The 566-nt window shown below is 37.3% G+C and overlaps 1 protein-coding gene across 1 annotated transcript; it reads left to right on the forward strand.

Annotated features, from left to right (window-relative positions):
* Positions 1 to 148: 148 nt before the first annotated feature.
* Positions 149 to 566, forward strand: LOC106512220 (kinesin-like protein KIF20A; the record flags this gene model as incomplete). Its single annotated transcript, XM_014000887.1, is given in 2 exon segments — positions 149 to 429; positions 532 to 566. Coding segments are annotated over 2 exon segments (125 nt in total), but the record flags the coding sequence as incomplete, so codon positions are not given.

Here is a 566-nt window from a genome sequence, read left to right on the forward strand (position 1 = left end):
CTTTTAATTATTGGGAGATGTACATTTATTTCATGGTGTTTTTATTTATTTAATTTTGTCACCTGTGACCAAATATGAAAGTTGAAAACCAAATTAATGGTTTACTTCATTTTTTTAAACAAACATGTCTGCACGGCGAGGCTGGTGTGAAATTCCAGGGATCTGATTGGTCGCACCTGATGATGTGTTTGAGCTCACACACGTTTTCAATTTGTTCTGATTAGAGGCTCCACATGGTGCTCAGTAGTAGATCTTTCTGCTAATTGTGTGGAGGTGAAAACAAGTTTAAACTCAACAAATGAACTTATTTCAGAGACTTTAGAACTGTTTTGTGTCAGGATGAGTTCAGTTATGGATCTGACAAAGGAGCTGCCTGCTGACATGGACCTGACCACTGAGGTTTTTCTCAGCAGTCCTACCATCCAACAGGTAATATTTTATTTTATTTATTTTTTGTTTGATACGATGTAGCTGTACTTGTAACGCTTAATTTAACCTGATGAGAAGGACTAAAATAAACATGTTTGTCAGGCCGAGCAGCCGATGATTCAGATCTACCTCAGACT

The sequence above is a fragment of the Austrofundulus limnaeus genome, unplaced genomic scaffold, assembly GCF_001266775.1.
Source record: "Austrofundulus limnaeus strain Quisiro unplaced genomic scaffold, Austrofundulus_limnaeus-1.0 Scaffold4931, whole genome shotgun sequence".
NCBI classification, from domain to species: Eukaryota; Metazoa; Chordata; class Actinopteri; order Cyprinodontiformes; family Rivulidae; genus Austrofundulus; species Austrofundulus limnaeus.